Source organism: Falco biarmicus, chromosome 13, assembly GCF_023638135.1.
Source record: "Falco biarmicus isolate bFalBia1 chromosome 13, bFalBia1.pri, whole genome shotgun sequence".
Classification (NCBI taxonomy): Eukaryota; Metazoa; Chordata; class Aves; order Falconiformes; family Falconidae; genus Falco; species Falco biarmicus.
The window spans coordinates 26,978,934-27,000,909 of record NC_079300.1 but is presented as its reverse complement, the minus strand read 5'-3'; the positions used below and the strand labels follow the sequence as shown (position 1 = coordinate 27,000,909).

The following is a 21,976-nucleotide window of genomic DNA, read 5'->3' as shown; positions in this document are numbered from 1 at the left end:
TCCACTGCAATTCTAAATCTTCATCCTGCCTCTACCAATAGTCCCAAGTAAAATTAGCTTGTAAAACACAGTAAGAGAGTTTCAAAATAAGCAAACAAGGAATGAAATCCAAGTTTCAAATCATCATGCCCTTAAAATAATGCACTACCAATTCAGATCTATGTCAAGTTATTCACTAAAGATTACACATCAATAGGAAACAAATAGTGTCATTTGAAGAAGCCAGGATCCAAATAGTTAATGAATAAATGTTGCTAATTACATCATAACTAGAAGATTGGTTTCAAGGATCAAAACATCCCTACTAGGTACAAAAATATACCTACAGTCTGAAAGAAACATGCTGCAAATACTGTCCATGCTGGAAGACAATTGTTTCTTAGGCAAATTTTACAAGAGGACTGTAAAAGCCAGAGACTAGATTCACATTAAATATATCCCTTTTTCATTTTTTTTAAGCATAATTTTTAAATTTTCTTTCCCAGCTTTTTTCTTTTCTCTTAAAGCTGCTACTATACTTTTACCATGAAAAAGCAAATCCTTTCTGTATTGTCAGTAGTCGTGAAGATTTGTACAATTTTATAGTAACAAAAAACCAGCATTTGAAATCAAAGGATGTGGAGAAACCGATGTTCCACGTATGCTCTCAACAGCTTGACACTGAACAAACAAGGCAGCCTCTTTCTTCACTACTCTTCATGAATATTGAAGACTGCAGCTAATCAAATGACAACACAGAAAACGGCATCAGGCAACAACATCAAAAAGGAAAACCCTGATTCTCCTAGACAAGAGCAATAGGAAAGCCACGGCTCCTGTTTGCTCAAATCGCATCATCGCATCAGCCAAGAAACTAATAAAATGTTTATATTGTACATCTTGCTAACCACATAGGGGAAGCTGTTTTTACCACGGGCAAACATCATTTGTTTCACCAGTGACAACTGTTTTCCACGCTGGTTCCCATTCTGCTTTTCACTCCTTGTTTGTGAGAAGGATGAACATGCCTCTCGGGGACAGAAACCAAGAGTAAATCCAGATATGCAACCAAGTACAGGCTAATGCAGGATCTCAAACACTGGGATTGCTTGCAAAGCCTTACAAGAACTACAAACAAAAGCGTAACAGTAGAGCAAAGGAGTCTTGTGAAGAGCTCTTCAAAATAAAAAGAGAACAATTGACCTAGCACTACTAAATCTTCAGCATTAAAGCAGGGTGCCCAGTTCAGGATTCCAGGCTTCAAGACATGAACTGATAGGAGAAAGTCTACAAAGCAGCGGAGCTGCATCAGAAGACAAGAAAACAGGATTTATGAGGAAACACTGGGACACTCAAATACTCAGACACAGCTTGTGTTAGATAAGAGATCAAGGGGAAAAAAATGATAGTTCAAATGCACCCTGGTACATCAAAAATAGCTGGACATGACCAAACAAAAGTCAAAGTTTACTGCAAAATGTGGAGGTTAAACATTAGGGAAAAAAAAACCCCAAACAAACAAAACAAGTAGCAAGAATATAAAGCACAGGAATAAGCTCCTTAAGAAACACAGTGGAATTTCCAGCAATTAAGAGATTAGACAGGCATCTGTCTAGAATATTGTAAATGATCTTCCCCCAAAACAGAGAAAGGGATTAACTCAAGGTGTCTCTCCATTCTTTTTTGTTCAGTATTCTTCCAAGACAAAGTAACCAGGCAGAACCACAAAAGTAAAAGTAAATAAATAACCATTCTAGTACAAGTCCATTGTTACAACAAAACATGAGATTGGATAGAGATCTCCGAACACTACAGTTTTAATACCTCTTAGTGGCTGTAAAAGCAGCATGAATTTGGATTTAGAGTTATGTCGCTAGGGATTCCAGCAATGCACACACACACCAAAAAAAAAAAATCAGTGAAATTTTTCAAATAAAACAATTGGATATAAACACACTTTAATAGTCTCCCCAGTAGCAGTTCTTTCATTAAATAAAGCTTCAACGGTAAAAATCTTTATAGCATCTAATCTCACAATATGGCACATCCCAGTTAGAGGATGAAGACATCTAAGCACTAGACTTCACAATTTTTCAGAAATAAACTACTGTCTCTAAAGGAAAAGAATTACAGGACAAAATAATAGCATGTTTCTGCTTGAAAGCCAGGCATAGAAGACTGCAAAGCAAATGCTACATGACACTATTAACCACTTGAATATTTTGGATAGCGGTCTTCAAGAAAACACACTGCAAGGTTAAGTCTGTGTTGGTAATATGGGAAAATTCTTAGGAGCTGGAGTGCAAGGAAAAAAAGATTGTAAGGAACAGAATATGGAAGGGGCAGGCAGTCTATTCTTCTCACCACATATGATCAGGATATTTAGAATTAAGGAGAAAAAAATGGTATTAGAGCCACTGGGTTTCACTAGTGAAAGCACTGATAAGCATGCAACAAACAAAGTCACCAACTGGCCCCCCAACAAAGTAACCTTCCACTTGGGTACCGCAGAAAAATTGAGGCATTCTGTACAGGGACACTTTTGCTCACCTTCATAATGCACTCTGAAGCACTAATGATTCTAATCTCGACATCGGTGTTAGCTTTTGGCAAGGTTAAAAGCAGTTTACATTGTTCTTTTACTTCATATTCCATGACGACATTTTAAACTGCCCAAGCACAAAAATGTTGTTACATCTTGCTAGTTTTACTAATTTCCCCATGCTGGTGTCTGTTTGAGTTGCTCTGGAAGATCTCAGCCAAAACAAATGTTCTCTCCTAAACAAAGTCAGGGAAACATTTGTTCATTATTTGAATTCTCAGTAACTTGCATGCTTTGGGTGAATATAGCACAAAAGATACCAGTTGGTAAGATCTGCCTTTTAGCAACTGAATGAAAACAGAGAAAGGATTTGAATCCCAGTTTTCAAACCTCGGAAGTAATGCTTAAGATAGTCTGGTGTTCAGGGAATGACTTGGGTTTACAGGTAACAGACTGACGTCTATCACCTGCCCTTCCCAACAAAGTTGGAAGGATACAGCATAGGTTACTCTCAATGCGCCAGATGCAATCTGGTCCTTACGCAACACCTGCACAATAATGAAATCTGCTAAGTGCAGATCCACATCAGAAAAACATATCTTGTAGCCCCTACCAAGCTACTATTTACTACTTTGCAGACACTTACGAACTGGACAAGCTCCATGGATTTTTTAATTTTATTTTATTTTTCAGTACCAACTTAGAGGTATCTCATTAAAGCCACAGAACAGGTCAACTGCAGGTCTTCACCCTAAAGTGGGTAAAGTCAGCAGGAGTTTTCTAAAGATTTCAGTGGGAAAAACACCCCTGCATTTACTACAGAAAAAAAAAATCCTGAATTTCATATTCAATAATTGATTTGAATAATTTTTGTTGGAACAAAAAAAAAGTTATCTGCACCTAAATCAATCTGCACCTAAAAATCAAATACGAGAATTTCCAGTCTGAATGGTTTGTTTGTCAGAGGCATGCATTATTTGAAGCAAGATGTGAATAACTGCCTAAGAATACCCATCTCAACCACAGGCATCCTCATCTGAGCCATCTATAACAATGCAATAACCAAAGTTCCCCCTTAGGATTAAAAAAATCCCCAGCAACTAAGTCCCTAATTGCCTAAACTTACAGCTAAGGAAAAAATACAAACAACACTCTTCTGTGTCTTAAAGTTTTGGTCTTTGTTGCTGTTAAAAAGGGAAGTCTGGTGAATGTAAGACAACATTCAGATCATTTCTAACCTATCAACATGCCCTTCCCTTTCTTCACCACAGCTTTTTGTCTTCTCAACTTAGGCCTCCATTTCAGGGAACTCTGACGGTAATATCAGATGCAGGAGCTCACAGGATGAACATGACAGTTCTTAAACTAACCCGAGAGATCCATTCTTTTGAATCATCTCTGAAAAGAGTCTGACATCCAGTGAATATTAGCAATAGCTTGACCAGAGATGAAAAAGCTAGGGGGGGTTATTATTTTTTTTTTTTTAATAAAACATGCTACTTCAAAGAAGAGCAGGGAGCTGCAGGAGCTGTAGTTACTTTGGATGATACTTTCTCTGCTAGCTGCCACCAGCACATGATGGGAAGTCTCATTCACACACCCCTATCACCTCATTTGGTCCAAAGGGAGCTCACCCTGCAATTATTTCTTCTAGCAAGCTGCAAGCCAATGTTTTTGTACATTCCCATGTACTTCAATTAGTATTCGTTCCATCATAGCTTAGTTCCATAACTTTTCCCCGTGTCACATTTGTCTCTGCCAGTAATAGTGAACCTGCACGTATGCTCAGGATTCAAACAGTATAAATAAATCTAATAGCATTTATGATGGTGCTGTGTCTTGTAGGCAAAGAGATCAGGATTGGGGAACTACAAATCAGCACCAGTTGCTCCGCATGCTGAAGGCCTTTTGTGACTACCGTCACAGACACGCATTATCTTTTGACATAAGCCTGAATGCAAACATGAGTTACAAAGGATCAACACGTTGCCTTCAGGATAGAGGCAGATACAACAGTTAAACTCCAGATGTGGGTGTTATCAAAGCATGACTTTAGGTCAAGGAAGTTGTTTGAGGGAGAGACAAAAAAGGAGCTAACTGCCAAAAATGTATGGGCAAGTAAGACATGGAAGGGATATTCTTAGCTGTGTATTTCACAATAAAATGAACTGCATCAGTGACATATCCTAGTAATACCTCAGAATTTACTACCAAAAACACTGGTTGTATATCCTGGCACTCCATGGAGAGAGACTCCCAAGTTCTGCGCAAATGCTATGGATGACACCGGTGAAGGACAACGCTCTTGCAAAAGGCCTGGTGCTCCTCACAGATGAAGTCCTGGCAGAAAACTCTAAGAAAATATTCTGAAGGATTTGAAAAGTTTTAAGTTTCAGCAGTCTCATAACAATGCATTTGCCTAGGAAAACAAAACATCCGAAAATGATGGCAACTACAACTGACGGCAGCTACAACTGATGATTCCTCCCCCTGCCCCCCAAACTTCGCTTCCCTTGACTCTTACTCCTCACTAAGGCCCTCGTCTTTTCCCTCTCCACTTTCTACCTGGACACCAACAAGCTCTAAATCAACAGACAGTAATGAGAAATCAGAAGAGTAAGGCATACCAATGGAAAAAAGTTTGGTTTAGCAGCTTTTAATGGCAATGCCATTAACAAACATTTCAACTCAAAGACAAGAAATTCACATTTCAATAGCCACCTCAGGCAGTGAGAATTCACACACAAACCCATGCACCAGTGCTTCCAGTCTCTAACACTGGTGCTCCATAGTTACATCAACAGAAACATCTAACAACTTCCCTTTGCAAAGCAAAGCAGCTCCTCTGTTTCTTTTGAGGAGAAACCTAGTTGTAACAGTTAGATATTGAAGCACACCAAGAAAAAAAAATGCAAAAAGCGGAGCATTTAATTTCCATTCCTTTTCTGACAGTGCCAGTAGCATAGGTTATACCTGAAATTTCACTGACCCCATTGCCAGTGTTCTCCTGCTTGCTTTAACAGTGCGGCAGAGTGCGGAGACCTTCAAGCCGCAGGACAGGCTGTACAGAACAGTCTCCCTCCTTTGCTTCACTCCAACGGCTCCGCTCGTTACACTCCAGCTTTGGGGATATTTGATAGGACCCAACTGCAAGTTCTCACTGTCATCCCACCTACCGTCCTCTCTTCCACCTCAGCAAATGGACAGCACTGCCATAATTTAGATCGGCTATTTTTAATGAAATAATACAATATTCCACATGCCTCTTCCTCTTCAGGTTCTGAATGCATCCAGTGTCTTGCACAATAGCATAATAATTTGTATTCAAAGATTCTCTAATTTTGAAATGTGAATTAAATTTCATCTCTGTCTTATCGCGTTGGCAGAGAAAACTGTTCCAAACAGAGCTCACAGAAATAAAATATATTAGAGGGGAAAAAAATCACACGTGTCACTAGGGAAAGACAAGAGATACGTACAAACCCACAAAAATTATGCCACTTCTGACCCACTATGCTGACCCTTTTTAGAGAGATAAGAAAGGACACATTATAGGTGAATTTTATTTGATTTATGTAAATACAAGTAGAATAATCAGCTAGGGCTAAAATAAAGAGAGCCTCAAAGAGCTGAAGAAGAACACCGGAACTGTGGAATAGAATGAGATGGAGAATAAACAAACCACGATCTGTAACTAAAAGGGCAGAGTACCTGAAATGTCACAGTCTTTCAGCAAAGTCCTTCAAAAGGCTTGGTAGCTATCCTTACCGTTTTAATTCTCTATCTTCACTCACACTTTCATTCTCACGAGCATTATGTATGGCAGAACACAAATGTTACAGATAGCTGAGCGCAGCTGGGATGCAGTCAAAGGAAGGCAGACCCTTGAACTTCAGTTCTGTAAGCAAAGGTGATCTCTGCAGTGGTGACTTGCACTCCCCGTACTGTATCATTTGTTGTATGGTATCACTGCAACCGTGTTGTTTTGTCTGGGGCTTTTTTAAGCTCAGTACCCAACAGAAGCAGGCATACACAACTGTATTCTGCATGCATATCCTTCTCCTCTCCTTTTCTCCAGTTCCCACTACCAATAACTGTCAGCCCCTGGACAGTTTCCACTGAGCTCAGGAAAACTGAGATCCCAAAATATTTAAGTTCCTCTACATTTTTAAAAAATATTAATTTCTTAGAAGAGAGAGTCTTAATTCCTTTCCACCGACCAGCATCCTAATAAAGCAAAGCTACAGGAAAAACAAAATTGTTAGATGCCAAATCTAGCATATGAGTGAATCAAAAGAAAACAGCCTTCAAAAAAATTCTACTGCTTGAAGCAGTGCTTACTCTTGAGCACAACCTCTAATCGTGTTTACTCTCTCACCTAACACTTTGTGATGCTACAGTCTAGCAAGCCTAACTATTCTAGAAGACAGATCCATAAATAGCTAGCTAAATAGATGACAGCATTTAGACAAGGCAATCAACCCCACTCTTGTACAGGGAAGTCAAGTTCCACAAACCTACAGGAGCTCTCTAGAAGACCTCCCTTACCCACCTACTGATGGGCTCTTACTTAATAAAGCCTGCTTTAATTTCCAAGAGACATTTAATGAGATTGCTTACAAAAGGCTCTTAAAGAAATTGAGCTGCCTTGGCAATAAAAGGCCTTGCATGGATAGGTTATCTGGGTAAAAGAGAGTAAACAAAGAGCAAAACAAATGGTCATTTCTGACAACAGAGTAAGGCCACCAGCGAAGTCCCACAGGAGTATGAGCTGGAGCCCAAATTGTTTGAGATGTTCCTACATCTGGAAAAGGAGGTGAATGCTAACAACCTGCTGATGATACCAAGTTATTTGTGGTAAGGCAGACAGGACCAGCCACAAAGAACAGAAGAACACACATGGGCTATGGACAGGAAAGCTGGCAGGGGGAATTCAGTAAAGGTAAGAGTGTTACCAGCAGGAATCCCAACTTTACACACCCAGTGATGGGCTCTGCCGCTGAACACGGCCACTCAAGGCGAGCATACACAGCTGAGTCAGTCAGAATCTCCCACCTGAAGGGTCTCAATCTCCAGAACCATTTTCCCCAAAAAATATTCTTGCCACTGACCTTGCATCACCTTACTCTGATAGCCTGATTCAATTCATTCACCTGGCAGAAAAACACCCCTCCCAAGCAGGTGGTTTTTGCCAGGTAGGGAATTCAGCTAGCTCAAGGAAAGGTCAAGCCCACAGCAGCACTAGCACAAAGGAAAAGGAAGAACTGTGCAGCTGTGGAGAAAGAGATTGCGCTCTCAGCTGTGGCAGGCTGGCAGATCAGCTCAACCATCTTGTGCAATTCCACTGGCAGGAACAAGCTCTTATGGTCCTAGTGAACAGAGCTGAGAAAATAACAATGCAAAACTGGCATATTTATCACCCTTCTAAGATGGCATTTGTTACCCATTCACAAATGAAGTTTTATTTTCTGCTTACAAACACCAACACATTGGTATCTTCCTGGCCCTTGGGGATTCTAACCCTAAAATGGAGAGAGAAACCCTCATGTGGGGGAGAGCAAACAGATTCTCAGCTTGTCATTTGATTTTTGTTTCAATAAACACCAACGCTAGTATACATATAAAAAAATGCATCCAAAATGAATTGGTTTGATTTTTCTTATTTTATTGTAGAAAAATATTTGACATTTAGAAACATTTCTGACACACAGGTCTATTCCTATGTAACTCTACAAAGAAATACTATTCTCCTATGAACTGAACAATCTGCCAACATTGTTCTCACTCAGCTAAGCTGCTGATACAAGTCTGCTATACAGAGAGTTACAGAATATAGACTCCTTAGATTTATTTGTAGAATAAATAGCACATATTCTGCTGTAACCCCGCACAGCAAGGAACACAGTTGGCTGGATGTTGCCCCTTGCTGCTTTCTAGTAAAACATTACTTTCAGGAACCACCTGAAAAAACTTGCCTTTCAGTTGAGGGAGGACAGGCTTAAGAATTTAACCTCTTGCTCTTAATTCTGCAATACATGATTAAGGACTGTGTGACTGGAACTCAGAATACTCTCCCACATCAAGCTCTCGTGTCTAGTAAACACTGGGAACTGTGGCCATGAGGCCTGTCCCACCAAATGATGTTGTGCAACCAATGCCTATTTGCATGTGTTAAGACTGAGACTACAAATCCACCCTGCGCAGAACTAGCATCATAATCTGGGAACAAGCATATGGTAGCCTGTGGCTAGCCAGCCGCGGTCTCCATCTTTAGGTACACAGAGAGCAGCACGTATCAAAGTCGGGTGCCTGAAAGGATGAAAAACCTTGTATTTGCACCATTTGTATGAAATACAGAATTACCAGTATTATAAATGGGCATTTTCTTCCAAAATAAGGTGGTCTTGAGATTGCATAAGCAGAATTACCAAATTTATCAAGTTTCCATCTAACCTACAGTTCAAAACAGGATACACTGATACCGTTTGGGTTCAGTAAAGGTACCCTGAAGAATCTGTTGTCCAAGACACCCTGCTTTCTCAAGCATACTGCTACTATTAAAAACCATTTTCCAAAATACTCAAATGCCTGCAGAGATGCAAATGAGGAAACGCTGCAAAACTATCAAACCCAGAAGCATAATTCTTTCTAACATTAGTGAAGGGACCCGAGTTACTGGGTATTCTCTCACAAATGATACACAGAAATTGCCAAGTGGTGAAATCATTACCTACATTCAGATGTTCAATAGGACACGTCAGAAATCAGCAAGTAGCTACAAGATCAGAACTAAAGAGAAGATTCCCTCTTCAGCTCTTTCAGCCAGCTGAAAGTGGTGTCTACCTTAAAAAAAAAAATTAACATGGACCTTCCCAAAACAACACTTGTTTTTGGAAGCATACTTTCAGACTGAAAAGTTACAACAGAGGGTCGCAATAACATTCTCTCAACGCCTTATTTCCTAGAGGAACAAAGAAATAAGTCTTTTGTATTCTGATCACATATTCCACACCCAAACCCAACAAAGTTAAAGCAGTTTGGAAAAGCAAAATGCTGCTGCTAAGAATAAAGCATATCCCCAGATGTCCTGGATAGAAACAACAAAGCAATTATCTCCTGGTGAACACAAACTTTGTAGGATTTCTCTTTTCCAAGAAAGAAAACCAACTCTACTCCTTTCTATTTTTAGCCAAATGAGCAAACACACTTGTGGCACTGCAAGCAAAAGGAGACAGAAATCGGCAATAGTAGAGTTTCAGAGCTCCACGTGATGAGATTTGAGTGACTGCAATAAACTCCCAAAACTTAAAAAAAAACCAAAAAAACCCCATGATCTAACAGATTTTGGTTAGCATTTTAAGTCCTGAGGCCAGTACATCAGACTTAGATAAGGCGCTTCCTTATCCTGGCACCGGGCTTCAGCATCAGCTTCTGGTTTTGACTCCAAGCATCAAAAGCCAGAGCCTCACCCAAAGACTTGGGCACTTCAAGGTGCAGAATGGGGAGAGCCAGATCTCCGAGAGGCAGACCACCCATTGAATAGTGCTGCATCCAAACTTAGCCTCTCACATTCCTGCATAACTTAAGCAGACAAGATGACAAGTTTGCTGCTTTCATTGTGTCTTGTTAACTACAGAGCTAGCACTTCCAAACTTTCAGCAGGATGTTTGAGTCTTTTGTGCACCTGACCAGAAAGCAATTTACGTTGTAACAAATGTTACAGTAAAGATATGTTCTTATCCCAGTAAAACTATTTTCTTAGAAAGTCATCACAATTAAGCATCTCTCTCCCACTGCCATCCTTACACTTCTATGGGCTCACTTGCCTAGTTAAATGATATTTAAAATACCAGTATTTGGCCACATAAGGGCCAGTCTTTGCAACAATGGGAAAGAACAGAGAGAATCCAAAGTCACCAGTGCAAACCTGAAGTACATGCTCTTCTTTAGGAAAGGGTTCTTTCAAACAAAAAATGTTCACTTGTTGCGTTTCTAAACATCCTGAACAACTCATTTTGTCAGTGCACCCAGACATTTGATGTTCATAAAACTTCTCAACCACCAAAAGATGCACGGCAGTTTCAGCAGATGTCACACAAAACTCTGCACGACAGGAAGGGCAGGCTATGGACAGGGACAGTAGCCAAACAGCTTGGAGACCCCACTCACAGAGCTCTAACACCAGGGTTTCAGCTGCCCTCCCAGCTTCTGTCCATGGCATACTGTGTGTGAATGTTCGGCCATAGATGCTGCCTTTCACAGTGAACTCACCAACTTCAGCACGTTTGTAAAACCTTAGGAAGCAGGAGAGGCAGGGAGCTGCCAACTGCCACGTGCTCCAGTCGTTACACACAGGGGCTGCGGAAGAGCTGCTTGGAACCTCCAGAACCAGCACTAACTGTTCGTTCAGCTTCAGACAAGTACCATTTTCCACTACGCACTCCAACTGCTATAAACCCCCAAGCGTGTCCGTCAGCAGCAGCAAGCAAGAATTCCAACTGAACACTCTGTGTTGAGCAGCCAGTAAAAATTACATCCTCTCGGATTAATCATAACCCTGGAGGAGTCAGCCCCTCCGCTCCCGCTCAGCAGGAAATCCTGCTGCATCATGGCTTGGCTAGCCATTTCAAACACCTCTGCACCCCACTACATGGACTTTCCTCAGGCTGGCCACCAAAAATTCATCTCAGTGGAGTCACAAAGAAAACAAACAAACAGATTGGCCTCTAGTTGGGTAAAAGAAAGAACTTCTTCCCATGGTTTTGACAGACAGCCTACATACCGCCTTGGGGCCCAGTGATTTCTTCACAAGTTATACCATAGAGACACTCATCAAATGACCTTGCTATCTACAGATGAACAAAAAAAACCCTCACTAGGCAAAGTAAAACTGCTTTGGATCCAGAAAATCTGGACTACTCCTTCTCCCATACCACCCCTATCTCCAGGGTAATAATGTGGAAAAGTTAAACGAGTCTTAAGGTGTCTAAATGCAGGCATTAATGTCATCCACCACACCAGACACATGACACAATTTAAGAAGAGTTGCGTTACCGGTGCAATCTGGAGAAGGCTTTCTGCTCCTCAACGACTTAATAAACCCTGTTACTAGCCTTAACTCTACAGAGCTACAAGAACCTCAAAATCGTGCGGAACACAACCAAAATAATCAATATTTATAAAGCCGCTCAATTTAGTTTAATTAAACTCACACTGTCTCACCGGAAACTAAGTTTTTTGACGCCGATATGGGCAGCCACATGCCCGCAGGTTGCCCCACAGGTGCCAGCGCTGCTCCTACGGCCGGGCCAGGGCTCGCCCGGTGCCCACCACTCGCCACCAAGCCGCCAGCACCCACGGCACAAGCCTTCCTCCTGCCACCAGAATCCTCGCCATTTTTTTTGGTGGGTTTTTTTTTTTTGGTTTGGTTGGGTTCTGCTGTCCAACAGCTCAGGACCCCGGCCCGGTGTCCCTCCTCCCAGTACGGCCGGAGGGCACCACCGACGCTCGGCTTCTCCCCGCCCGGAACCACCAAGCAGCCCGCCCCGCCGGCCCCCCGGGCTAGGGCACGGGCACGCTGCTTTGCCCACCCCGGGGGCGGGGGGAACCCCACGGCGACACGGCACGGGGCTGTCCCCCCCCTCGCCAGCCCAGGGGCGGCCGCTCGCCCCCAGGCCCGGCAGCCCGCCCGCCCCGCCGCGACCCCCGCGCCAACAACCGGGGGAGCAGCGGCGGGGCGGGGGCCCCAGCTCCCCCCCCACACCCCGCCAGTGTGTGACCCCCCCGGGCCCGCCTGTCCCCTCCCTGGACGCCAGCCAGGCGCCGGCGGGGCGCTGGGGCGCCCGGGCCCTCCCGCCGCCCTCCCCCGGGCCGGGCCCAGGCGGCGAAGCGGGCCGCGCCGAGCCGAACCGGCTCCCGCAACTTTCCCTCCCCGCGGCCACGGCACCAACTCCGCCGCCGCCGCCCAGCCCGGCCGGGGCCGCCGCCACCCCCGTGCCCCGCGCGGCGGAAGCGCCACCCCCGCTCCGCCCGAGCATCCCCCGCCGCCGCCGCCCGGGCCGCCCCCGCCCCCGCGGCACTGGGCCGCGCAGCGGGAGCGTCGCCGCCGCCCGGAGCGGGGCGCAGGCCCGGCAGCGGGAGAGGCCGCCGAGCTCGGCCCGGCGCCCCCGGCAGCCCCGGCGGGGACAATGAGATGGCGGCGAAGAGCGCCGCGCCCGGGGGACCCGTTGCTCCGGCAGGAGCCGCCCCGCCCCGCGCCGCCTCCTCTTCCCTCCCCTCCCCTTCTCCTCTCTCCTCGCACGGGCAGCGCCCGCTCCCGGCCCGGCCGCCGCGGAGACCGAGCGAGCGAGCGGCCCCGGCCCGCTGCCCCCGCCCCTCGCGCCTCCATCTTGGATCGGCGCCTCAGCGCCCTCCCTCCCCCGCGCCCCGCTCACCTCGGGCCGCGCCGCGCCGGGCCGGGCGGCACCCCGGGAGCCTGCGGAGCGGCTGGCGCGCGGGGTCCGGGCGGGTGCGGGCCGGGGCCGGGGCGGCGGCGCTGGCGGGGGCCGCGCTCACCGGAGCCGCAATCCTAAACCGCCATCTGGCGGCATTTCCGACCCGCCAATGGCGCAGCCGCCGCCGCGCGCCGGACCCCCAGCGCCCCCTGGCGCCCGCGCGCCGCCACTGCCCGCCCGCCGCCGCCGCCGCGCGGGGAGGGGGGGGGAGCGGGGGCGCCGCGGGTCGGGGCGGCACGCGGGCGCCGCAAACGTCTTTCGCGCGAAAACGCCGCGCATGCGCCCCGCCGCCGGTGCCCGCGCGCGGCGGCGGGGCGGAAGGCGGCCGGGAGCGGCGCCGCTGAGGGGGCGGGGCGCGGCCGGGGTGACAGGAAACCGGCGGAGCCCAGGCGGGCGGCTGTCGCGACAGAGCGGGGGCGGGGCGGGGCCGGGGAGGTGGCGCCGGTCTCCGTGAGGCGGCGGGGGCGCGGCCCCGGGGCGGGCCCGGGTGCCGGAGGGGCGGCCTGTCCCCGGCGGCCCGCGGCGATGAGGCCCCTGGGCTGAGGGGGGCGGCGGCCCCCGGCAGGGGAGAGGCGGGAGCGGCCGCCGAGGGCGCGGCGGGCCGAGGCGGCGGCGCCGGGCGGGTGTTCGGTACCGGTAAGTGCTCGGGAACAGGAGCGGGCGGGCGTCGCGCCGCGGGGGCCGCGGAGGTGGCGGCCGGGAAGCGCCCGGTGGGGCCGGGGCCGCCGCTCGCTGTTGGGCGCACTGGAACCCCGGTGAGCCCGCGCCCGCCGCTCCAGGGGCGCCGCCGCCTGCCCGCGCTCCCGGTGCAGCCCGAGCGGCGCCCCCAGCCCTGCTGCCCGCCGGCCTTCCTGCGGCTTGCCGGAGGAAGAGGCACGGTAGTCAGCAAAACGTCTCCGGTCTCAGCCTGCCGTCTGGCCCGGGAAACCCGGAGGTGCCACCTTGTGCTCTCGTTTCAGCCGGTTGTCACGTACCGTTTAAGACCTCGGTTAAATCTAGCCAAGCTCTGTTCGTGGGCTGTAGGAGACTGTACATAAAGTGTGGACGTGTTCTCCGTGCGTGCTTACCCCCGTGCCTGGATGTGCGGGGTTTGTCCACACCAGGGGGGTCGGGGTGGAAGTTTGCAGACGAGGTGGCTCCTGTTCCAGATTCACTCAATGCCAGCGTTGCAGCTGCAGAGGTCGTAGTTGCAACAGGCAACGGCCACGAATGCAGAAATCGGGGCAGAGTGTTTTCTCATAGAACCGAACACGCTTGGAGCCCTTATATAGCAAGAGAATAGGCTATTGAGAGCAAGAGAAATGGAAGGTGTCGCATATAACCCCACTGAAGTCACATGTGGCAGCTTCAGCGAGCTAGCACGAATACAGATTGGGTTTGGGCAGCAAAATATTATCAGAAGTGTACTGATAATTCCTGGGGCTTAAGGGTAGGGTTTATATTTTAACTCTGTGAAGGGTGTACTGGCTCTTCCCCGAGGCAGTGCTGTTGGAGATGGCTCGTTTGAAGACACGAGATACTGGTTTGTTGGTTTGCGTGTAACATTCACTCTTGTGCTTAAGTACTAAAAACTTTCGTATAATTGCTCTTTCATTTTCTTAAATACCTTCTGTTATTCATTGCATTTTAATAAAGACTTGAGTTTCTTTGCATATATTTTCAATAAAATTGATTTATATGCTTAGACCATCTGCCTAAAAAAGATAAAGGTATTCTGATTTTCCAGCGAGCACCTTATCAAACAGTTTAAAAGCGTAGCAGCAATGTACTGTTTCAGTGATACCCACATTAACTGCCTGTGCACCTTATGTTGCCTTTTCTTCCTTCTCATTGCGTTCACGTTGTGTTACCCTAGTCAAGTCATCACATGAGTGTAGATCCCTTGGCATGTGCCTTTGCCTGGACTATCAAGCACCAAAGAATCTCCGGCAAGGTAAAGGTGGTCTTAATGGAGAGGGTGCTGAAACAGGAATTCAGGAGTTTTTTCCTGCACCTGATAATCAAAATCAAAATTTGCATTGTGAGAAGTCGGTGCACGCAAGTTCTTGGTGGAGGTGGCACAAGTTCAGTCAGTTACATGGGTTTGTAGGGATGGAGTGGATCTTTCATACGTACAGTATTCAAGGGAAACTGTTAGTCTGTAGTTATCCTATAGAGGTTGCTTACAGCCCTCTGGAAATCTCAGTTGTGGAGATTCAGGTTTTTTCCCACAGAAGAGGCAAAGGAATGTCCCTGCGAGGACTGCCTTTCAAGAGCGCAGGGATAGCCATTTTCTTGTTTTCGACTTTGTAAGGACCGCAGTTGCCATGTCTGCAAATCTTTTGTAATGATATTTCAGGTTTTGACCGATCTGGCAGAAGATGAGGCTGTCGTTCTGTGGGTTTATTGGAAATTTGCGGTTCGAATCTCCAGTCAGGCTTCAAAGCCTTAATTCCTTCAGGCACGGCAAGGAGGGGAGCTCAGCCTCCCACCCCCAGGAGCTGAGTGGCACCTCTACCTGGCCAATCAGCTGCTGTGTAGTGATTGGGGGCGGGGAGGGGGGCGGCAGTGTTTGCGGGTTTTTCTTTTAAAAGAAGTCACAGTGTGTAGTTACTAATGATTTGTGACGTTTATTGAATCCATTGTGATTATTTGTTCACCCATGGGAAAACCGGGTTCACACTTTGGCAGTCAGTGAGTTCCATGAGCCAGTAATTTAAATGGGTGTCCCAGGCTGTCGTTTGAATTGGGAATGTTTTTTGTGATATAACATGAGAATTTTGCATAGTGCTTAACCTTGTCTTAAACTCGATTCAAAATCAAATTTTGCTTTTCATAGAAAACTCAAAGCATTTTATGTTTCCAGATATGAAGAAAAATAAAAACTTCATGCGAACTCCACAAAAGGCTCTAGCAGAAAGAGAAGTAGTTTTTCTGCACAGGCTGTGCTGGTTTCCGTTTATTTTAAATTTGCATCTGGGCAAACAATGGATTTGGGATATGCGCTAATCTCAGTCTCCACTGAAATTCTCACTGGTTAAGAAAAGCAAGGTCACCAAAGAGTACAAATAAATCTACTATGTGAGAGTTGGAGTAACATTTGTCAATATACTCAATGTTTAGTAGAGAAAATTAGATTTTGGCTTAAGCAACTCCCGTTATTTTTTGTCCTTTATTACTTCTCGTCTCCTGCCTTTCTCATGTCTGATGTGTTTGACCTTCTTTCCAGACCTTCCAACTGTGAGCATTCTTAGTGCTGAAGAATACTGGAGGGAATACAGCATCTGTACAGGACAGCCATTTTGAGCTACATGCTCATGAGCTGTTGTTTTCCTCCAGAGGGATCTCTGAATGCATTACACAGGTCCAGCACTACATTTGCAACTGCGTTTTGTCTCTTTTCTATACCCTTTTCAATACTTGTTGGAAGAAAATGTAATCTAAACTCAGGAACCAACAAAGTTACCATCATATGCTAATAGTAAAAAAAAATTAGTTGATTTGTTTTCATGAACTCGGCTGCTTCTTAACGAAATGACTGAGTTTATACAGGCTAGATCCACTGTCATGGTAGTAACAATGCCTCGTGCACCTTTTGTCTTCTTTTTCTCCCACTTATTTTACTCCTGTTCCATGTATTGTGCCTTAAATCAAGATGATCTTAGTTGTTTTTTAAGATGTGGGGACAGCAAGGCAGGATTGTGAATTTGTACCACAAGGAAAATGCTAGGTGAGAAAAGCTGTGCTTGTGAAAATCCTGCCTTCCTGGAGCCATTCAGTGCATTTTGCATTTGCATATTAAAAGAATCTGAAATTAACAATTTATCTGAAGAAAAAGTGCAAGTAGCAGGTGGGACTGGGGTAGGTTTCTGGTAGGGTGTTTTTAAATGTTTGATGGTTTGTTTGGGCTGCCTGCTAGCACTGCTGATACACAGCTCTTACCCTCTTTATTTGCTCTCTTTGGCATTTCAGCTGTTTCTTCTCAAGTTTCTTGGAGTATTTAAGCGACAATGGGCACTCTGGAATACTCCTCCACCATTTAGCTGCGCACTGGCATCGTTTTGTTTTTTTTCAGCTGAACTCTGCTGAAAATGGGCTGGTGGCAGAAACGGGAACAGGAGTGCTACCCAAGGTCTCCTGCACAGACAAGGTTGTTTCTTGTCCTCAGACCCTCTAACGGCTACCGATCTCAGCTTCAGTGAGGGATCTGGGGGCCGGGCGCGTTTAGCCTGCCAAAGCAAGAGCAAGGTGGTGCCCCCGGTACCAAGATGGGCAGCATCCTAACCTCCGTGCTTTCTAACTTCATCAAAGTGGGAAGCTAGGTGCGGCTGGGTAGTGAGTCAGATGTAATAAAACTCTCCCAGCAGACTGTTACTAAGCGGTAACTTAATTTCTTTGTTGCAGCACTGGGGATAGCTCCACCGTAAGTGCTCCAAGAATCTGGCAAACTTGCAAGAGGCTAGATACCATAAAGTTATACATATACATGAGATTTCCTGGAACTCATTAACATATGCAGGTGTCTGGTCCACACTCACAGTTGTCTCTCCTGGTGTCTCTCCTGGTGGTCTCTAAGCGGGCATAGGGATCTTCTATTGCTGCCATTCTTTTGTAACTTTCTTATCTTTATGGTCCTGCGCATCTCTGTAAAGTGAGATTATCCAGGCAGCTCCCTATCTCACAACCATCCAGAGCCTCTCCATCAGCTAACTACCTAGTGCTCATGACAGTTTCCTTGTTCTGGAGGCCTTCTCGTAACCCCCCCACAACCATCCTGGAGCCTCTTTTGTTCAGGTAAATATCTGTGGTGCTTACGACATCTTCCTTGTTCTTGGGCCTTAACCCTTTCACCCCAGGATCCCTCGCTTACTTGTGCAGGACCGAGCTGGGACTCGGTGCCTGCCCCTCTCCCCACCTCCCATTCACTGTGATCCCTGCCAGGATTCACTCTGCCTGCAAGAAGTAGGCTACAGCTTAGCTTGGGTGTAGGGAGGGTGTTCAATAAATACAATAAACTGTGAGGAAAAAGGAAGAATGTCCCATTCTTATGTAAATTATTTTTGTCAGGAGACACAGGGGATGCAGATTATGGATGGACAAAATGCAAAGGCTAAACCTGGCCACTGTATTTTTAAAGTGTTTCTGTGAAGAGCTATTGCACCTACTTTTACATCGCCTTTTGATCTGTGGTCTCCCTGACAAACCGCTGCGGTGCTGTTTGGCCTGACTGTCCACTCAGCTGTGGTCTTGCATGTTCAGGACCCGCCTGCTCCCGTGCTGTGCTGCGGCACTCCTGCAGACAAGGACTGCAGGGCTGTCCCTGCCTGTCCCCTGCTGACACCGCAGAGGCCAAGCTGCTGCTCCTGGGGATGGATGACTGGATGGCAGGTCCCCCTGGGCATCCTCTCCTCCATGGTGCTGGTGAGCACAGCAGGCACAGGGTGGTGAACTTTATCGTTACGAAGCTGTAGGAACCTTATGCTCACCAAACAATTGCTTGTTCTTTGGAATAGTTCCATCAATAATTCTGAGATGGCTGAGGAATGGTTTTAGCAAGATGGCCCTGATTGCTTTCTCTCCTTCTGAAGTTTCTTGGGTTTTGTGGTGGTGTCTTTTCGTAAGCACGGTGGTTGCCAGTTCCCAAGGAGCGTGGCCTCAAGGGCATGCTGTTGCTTCTGAAATTGTCAGCTTTGAAAAACCAGCAGAATGTTTCATGCCTCCCTTGGGTATTACTTTCTGTGCTGGGATGTCTGTAACCTTTCCTGTTTGCTACCTGAGAGCATCTACTGTTTCTGTTTAGGCACCCTGTAAAGATGTAGATGACCAAGAGGTGTCTCCCCTTCTGGCCTGGGATTAAATCTCTGTCGCAGGTAAGATCTGCATGGGTTTATTTGCTGGGGTGAGTAGAAGACAGGGAAGGTCGCATTTCTCCTGCTGCCAGCTCTTTTTGGAAGGGCTTTTTGTGCAGATGGTTGAGGGCGCTGTGAAAACAAAGTAATCTTAATGACATCCCTGTGCCTGAATTAAATAGACCCTCTGCTGTCATGCTGGGCCTGGGGACAGCGATGGCATGCTCAGCGGAGAGCTGGAGGAATTACGGCTGCAGGTGGGCTCCCTGCAGGTGGGCTGCACGTGCTGGGGCCAGCGACGGCCGAGTGGCATTTGTGCCGGCTAAGGCCGGGTGTGCAGAGGGCTTGCTTGCTTGCTTGTTTGGAGGGCGATGCCGCCGTTGTGACATGCAGCACCACAGATGCCGCCGTTGTGACATGCAGCGCCACATGTGTTGCTGCACATGTCACAGCGGTGCACACAGATCATGGGCGCTGCTTTGGTAGCATGAAATGGACCTTCAATCGGAGACAGAAGGGTGGTAGTTTGTTGCTGTGTTTGTTAAATGCCTGCCACAGGAAGGGCTGGTTAGTGGTCCGGATTGTCTAGCTTTTCCCCATTGGAAATAAATTATCTAAAAAATCAGATTTGAAGAACAAATCTGTGGCAAAACCAATCACTGGAAATAACAGGATGTAAAAAGAAGATGGAATTTTTAACATTGTCAAAATACTGTTCAAAAATATGTTGATTACTCATAAGCTGACTACGCTGACTGGCTCAGGGATACTCCTTGTTTCCCTGTGTTGCTGTCAGTCTAGAAACAAGGCGGTCATCTCCTCCAGCCAGATTTCTTCCATAATCTTGCAACATTAGCAAGCAATTAGCAATAAGTGTAATTCATAATTACAGGGTATATACTGTCCAAAAAGCTTAGCAAGAGAACTTTCTCATTAGAGTAAGAATATATGAGAATGCATTATACGTACTATACATAATGAGAATATACATAATTTTCAAAAATTAGTGACTTAAGGTGAAATGCCATGGTTGACTTTTAAGGAGATCCAAATGGCCTGACGATCAAAGGTATTTAGTAGTAACTCTGCAGAAAATTAAAGCAAAACCAAGAACAATCTACTAGTACTTGTACTTGGTTGATAAAAGTAGCTTGTAAACAGTAACAGCATTTACATACTAATGTAAATTCTTGCTATTCATTAAATAAAAATAACAGTGCATCTTCATTTTTTTTCTTAAGACCGGGACATTTCACTGAGGAAATGGATACATCTTCCCAAAAATACCCAGTCAAAAAGCGAGTGAAAATTCATCCTAACACAGTAACCGTGAAATATACTTCTCATTACCCCCAGCCAGGAGAAGAGGGATATGAGGATGTTAATGAAGATACCGGAGGATTTTTGGAGGATAATCCTAAGAAAAGACTACTGAATGATGGGAAGAAGAGAGAAAGGACCTTTTTTGGTACAATAGAGACGAAGCTTCAGCCAGCACAACTGCCAAAACCCGATGAGATCAGGCAGTCCCAGCATTTTCCTGAAGGAAACATACTGCAGTCAAGGAAAACATGGGTAGTCCTTTTTGGATCTGCCGTGGCTCACGGATGTGTGGCTCTAATTACAAGACTAATTTCTGATCGTTCCAAAGTGCCATCCCTAGAGTTAATTTTCATCCGTTCAGTCTTACAGGTGCTGTCCATTACTGTTGTGTGTTACTACCATGAGCCTCCCTTTGGCCCCAAAGGCTACAGACTCCGGCTCTTCTTCTATGGAGTCTGCAACGTTATCTCTATTACCTGTGCTTATACCTCCTTCTCTATAGTTCCCCCCAGCAATGGGACCATTATGTGGAGGGCTACCACTACAGTGTTCAGTGCCATTTTGGCTTTTTTAATCATAGATGAAGGAATGGCTTACGTAGACATAATTACTGTAGTTGGCAGTGTGTTTGGTGTTTGTCTGGTCATGATCCCCAACATTGCTAAGGAGGAAAACTCTTTGCTGAGCACCTGGAAGGAAGCTTTTGGCTATACCATGACCGTTATGGCAGGTTTGACCACTGCTCTCTCCATGATAGTCTATAGATCAATCAAAGATAACATCAGCATGTGGACAGCACTGTTCACCTTTAGTTGGACAGGAACGGTGTGGGGCGCATCCACTATGTTCTTACTTCAAGAGCCAATTGTCCCACTGGATGGAGAGACCTGGAGCTATCTCCTTGCCATCTGCCTGTGCTCCACAGCAGCCTTCCTGGGAGTCTACTATGCCCTGAGCAAGTTCCACCCTGCTTTGGTCAGCACCATACAGCACCTGGAGATAGTCATTGCCATGGTCCTGCAGCTTGTTGTGCTGCGGATCTTCCCAGGTGCTTACGATCTTGTTGGGGGAGCCGTTATTTTGGTTAGTGTTTTTTTCCTTGCATGTTATAAACTGTCCTGGAAGAATATAGGAAGGCAAGATTATCAGGAGATTGTGGATTCTTCCATTAAATGAATTGTGTTTTTTCCGTCCAGTTCTGGCTCCGTGACCACGTGAAAGTAACTCCTTTTAACTCCGTTGTGTTCTAGTGTAGTGGCCAGGTCCTCCCTCTACTGTTTAAATTCACAGCTGATGTAGCAGTGTTGGTATTTCCAGACTTCCATGACAGGTGAATTGGTTCTAGTGCATACAACCATGGACATTTTGTCATGTGAGAAAACAGTTTGTCTCCAGCACGTGGGTGCAGAAGCAGAAGCACAGACTGGCCCACAGAAGCGCAGCCTGAGCCATAGGCATGTTCTTCCTCACCTTCCCCAGATAAGGCAATACAGGAATACAGGGACAGAGGGATTCACTAGTGACTCCCATTCCCGTGCGGTGTGGCAGCAGGAAAATGAACAGTAAAACCATTAAAATGGTCAACCAGAGTATTCATTTCCTCTGTAACACTTCTTATGCTTTGGCTGTAATATTCTAAATGAAGTAATGCTTGTATTTCTGTGGTTAAAACGTGCATTTCCTGTGTGTATAAAGAATAAGTCAGTAAAGCTTTTTGTGCTTTGTGGTTAAATTTCTGTCTGAATTGATGCAGGAAGCCCAAACCTCCTATGAGGGCAAGAGAGCCCCCAAAACTGGACCTCTAGTTGTGC

At 46.2% G+C, this 21,976-nt stretch overlaps 2 protein-coding genes across 4 annotated transcripts in view; one reads left to right on the top strand and one right to left on the bottom strand.

The window, feature by feature from the left end:
- Nucleotides 1–13,239, bottom strand: part of STAG1 (STAG1 cohesin complex component) — a 199,788-nt gene extending 186,549 nt beyond the window's left edge. For both annotated transcript variants that reach the window (XM_056358368.1, XM_056358371.1), the window contains exon 1: nucleotides 12,955–13,239. The gene's annotated coding sequence lies outside the window, so the exon portion shown is untranslated. The remainder of the gene's footprint in view (nucleotides 1–12,954) is intronic.
- Nucleotides 13,240–13,489: 250 nt separating this feature from the next.
- On the top strand, nucleotides 13,490–21,897 carry SLC35G2 (solute carrier family 35 member G2). Of its 2 annotated transcripts, none has more exons than XM_056358376.1 (3): nucleotides 13,490–13,650; nucleotides 18,794–18,863; nucleotides 20,084–21,897. In XM_056358376.1, exon 3 carries the CDS (start codon nucleotides 20,106–20,108, stop codon nucleotides 21,339–21,341), a length of 1,236 nt encoding a protein of 411 aa, XP_056214351.1. In that variant the 5' UTR covers nucleotides 13,490–13,650; nucleotides 18,794–18,863; nucleotides 20,084–20,105; the 3' UTR covers nucleotides 21,342–21,897. The 2 variants fall into 2 exon arrangements, with proteins under 2 accessions (XP_056214351.1, XP_056214352.1); XM_056358377.1 differs by lacking the exon at nucleotides 13,490–13,650 and adding an exon at nucleotides 13,667–18,414.
- Nucleotides 21,898–21,976: the final 79 nt, after the last annotated feature.

Excerpts from the sequence above, each read along its gene's own strand:
- SLC35G2 (XM_056358376.1), top strand. The coding sequence starts at position 20,106 with ATGGATACATCTTCCCAAAAATACCCAGTCAAAAAGCGAGTGAAAATT.